Here is a 2,317-nt window from a genome sequence, read left to right on the forward strand (position 1 = left end):
TTCCAATATGGTTGATTTGAGCCAATGCTCACTCCACCGATGGCTAGTAGACCTTGGAACGGGCGATTCCGAGATGAGCTGCATGTTAACTCCGATAAATTTCGAGCGAGTTTGTACGGAGACAAACCATAGGGGGTCAATCAGTTATATAATATTGTTCCGCTATTGGTGTACCTAACTAACTTGGTTAGTTCTATTCAACTATCCTAAGTTGATAGCATGATATCTCCTTTGTGTAGTAGTGAGATGGAAATTTGCTTGAATTGCTACAGCATGAAATGGAAAGCGACTAGAAGCACATTTCCATCGTGGTTTTATATTTTAGTTGTTAAAAATATATATTGCATCCAACATAGTAGTAAGCAAGAATATATTATGATACCGGATATTACACTGAAAATAACAAAGCAGGTGCGAAGTACATAGAATCCAACGCCAAATCTAGATGGCGGTTATTTGCCATATTCTTCCAAAGGAAAATTTCACGAGAATCTTAAGAAAACAACCAAGATTATCTGCTTAGGTCCATGATGATCCTTGGATACTCTAGGGGCACACCCTCTTTATTTAGGACATCATCATGCCAAGCCAGAACCCACAATATATAAAAATCCCAGGTGCAATCTTACGGATACACTTCGAAGGCAACACGAGCTCCAAATTTCTTTAGAATCTTATAGTCGCTGAACCCTGCTTTCATGAAGATCTCACGAAATTCATTTTCATCCCGTTGGCGTCCTTTTGTCATGGTCATCATGCCAATGTCCATTAAGAGGTGAGTTTCTAACATAGGCCCAGAGTAGTCAATCACAATATCACCAACGATAACTTTTCCGCCATCCTCTTGTGAAGGAATCGCCTTCCGGCATTGAGCCAGGATCTTCACGCAGTCCTCATCAGTCCAGTGGTGCAGCACAAGCTATATATCATGCATAGATTGGACACACAGTTACACACTTATGCAATGATTTGTAACTGCATCATGAAGTGAACATTCAGGCTAGAGCTTTATTTGAGCTTGCAAGTTATAAACATTAAAGTGAGAAAATTTAGATTTGTCATTTAGGTGTGTTAGAAAATGGTAGTGGTTCAAATTAAAGTTCAATTTCATACTTGTAATGGTTTGAATGAATTAATTCATGTAATTTTGAGTAGCCAAGCCACAGTATAATTAATTAAAATGGAAAATCAGGTTATTACCTTTAGCATCACAGTTTGAGCGGGAGGAATGAAGTTGAACATGTCACCTTCAACATAGTTTATCATGACACCATCAGCCGGTTTGGTGGCAGTCATCTTTGGAGGGGCCAGCACAGTGCATTTTATGTGTGGGAAGGCCTTGACAATGGCCCTGGCAAACTTGTCATCACCAGAGGTACCACAGCAGTAGGTCATCGACTGAATCCCCTCAAACAAGTCCCTGAACTCCCGCAGTGCGATCTCAATCCCAAAGTTGTCGTGGGCGTCCAAGGCTTCATTTACCGTATTGTGGTAATCTGGGTCGAGGCTCTCCAAGCTCTCATGGAACAGAGCCGCCCCATGCAGCTCCTCGAATGGCGGCGTCACCACGTCCTTCTTGAACCACTCAGCTAACCCTATCGCCGCTTCCAGGTAGCGCGTCGAGGTGCAGGCGAGCACCAGAGAGGTGTGGTTGATGTGCACCTCGTGAGGGATGCCGTCGACCAGGAGGTAGGACACGGGGTTGATGCAGTACCTCTCCTCCGCCGTGGTCTTGTCGACAGCGAACACGCCCGCCACGGCCAAGAGCCGCAGCAGGCGACGAAGGAACGGCAGCTTGGCGGAGGGGAGAGACAGCGCGGTGATCAGGTCGGCGGGTGAGGCAGCCCCGCCATGGCGGAGGATCACCGTGGGGATGCCAAGCTCCACGGCGCACCTCAGTGACATGGGCGTCAGGTAGGAGAGGCTGACCCGCCATAGGTCGGCTTGTGCCTGCAGTAGCTCGGCGTCGCTAGGGCGGACTACATTGGAAGCCTGAGAAGCCATTGCTCTGCGCAGCAAACTTTTAGCTAGAGTGCTTCTGTATGTGTGTGCTGCTGATATACGTTGGGCAATGTGGGATTTATATACTCCATCCGTCTCTCGGAACACAAGATGAAAAACTAGTCAGCAGTAATTCAGTACTATACTATATAGCAATAGACGCATGTACCTTGTGTCGGTGCTCTCCATGCCTAATTGCCTATGATTGGTGCAAAGTGATTATTACATTACAGACTAGCAGCAATCAAACCAAGAATAAATAACGATGGAAGCATTTGTGTGGATGAGGAAGCAGTGAGCTAAATCCTGTATATTT

The 2,317-nt window shown here is 45.7% G+C and overlaps 1 protein-coding gene across 1 annotated transcript; it reads right to left on the reverse strand.

Annotated features, from left to right (window-relative positions):
- Positions 1 to 362: 362 nt before the first annotated feature.
- On the reverse strand, positions 363 to 2,037 carry LOC136481962 (flavonoid O-methyltransferase-like protein Os11g0303600). Its single transcript, XM_066479230.1, has 2 exons — positions 1,201 to 2,037; positions 363 to 919 (listed from the first exon to the last, which is right to left on the reverse strand). Exons 1-2 carry the CDS (start codon positions 2,002 to 2,004, stop codon positions 626 to 628), a joined length of 1,098 nt encoding a protein of 365 aa, XP_066335327.1. The 5' UTR covers positions 2,005 to 2,037; the 3' UTR covers positions 363 to 625.
- Positions 2,038 to 2,317: the final 280 nt, after the last annotated feature.

Source organism: Miscanthus floridulus, chromosome 9 (genome assembly GCF_019320115.1).
Source record: "Miscanthus floridulus cultivar M001 chromosome 9, ASM1932011v1, whole genome shotgun sequence".
In the NCBI taxonomy this organism is placed as follows: domain Eukaryota; kingdom Viridiplantae; phylum Streptophyta; class Magnoliopsida; order Poales; family Poaceae; genus Miscanthus; species Miscanthus floridulus.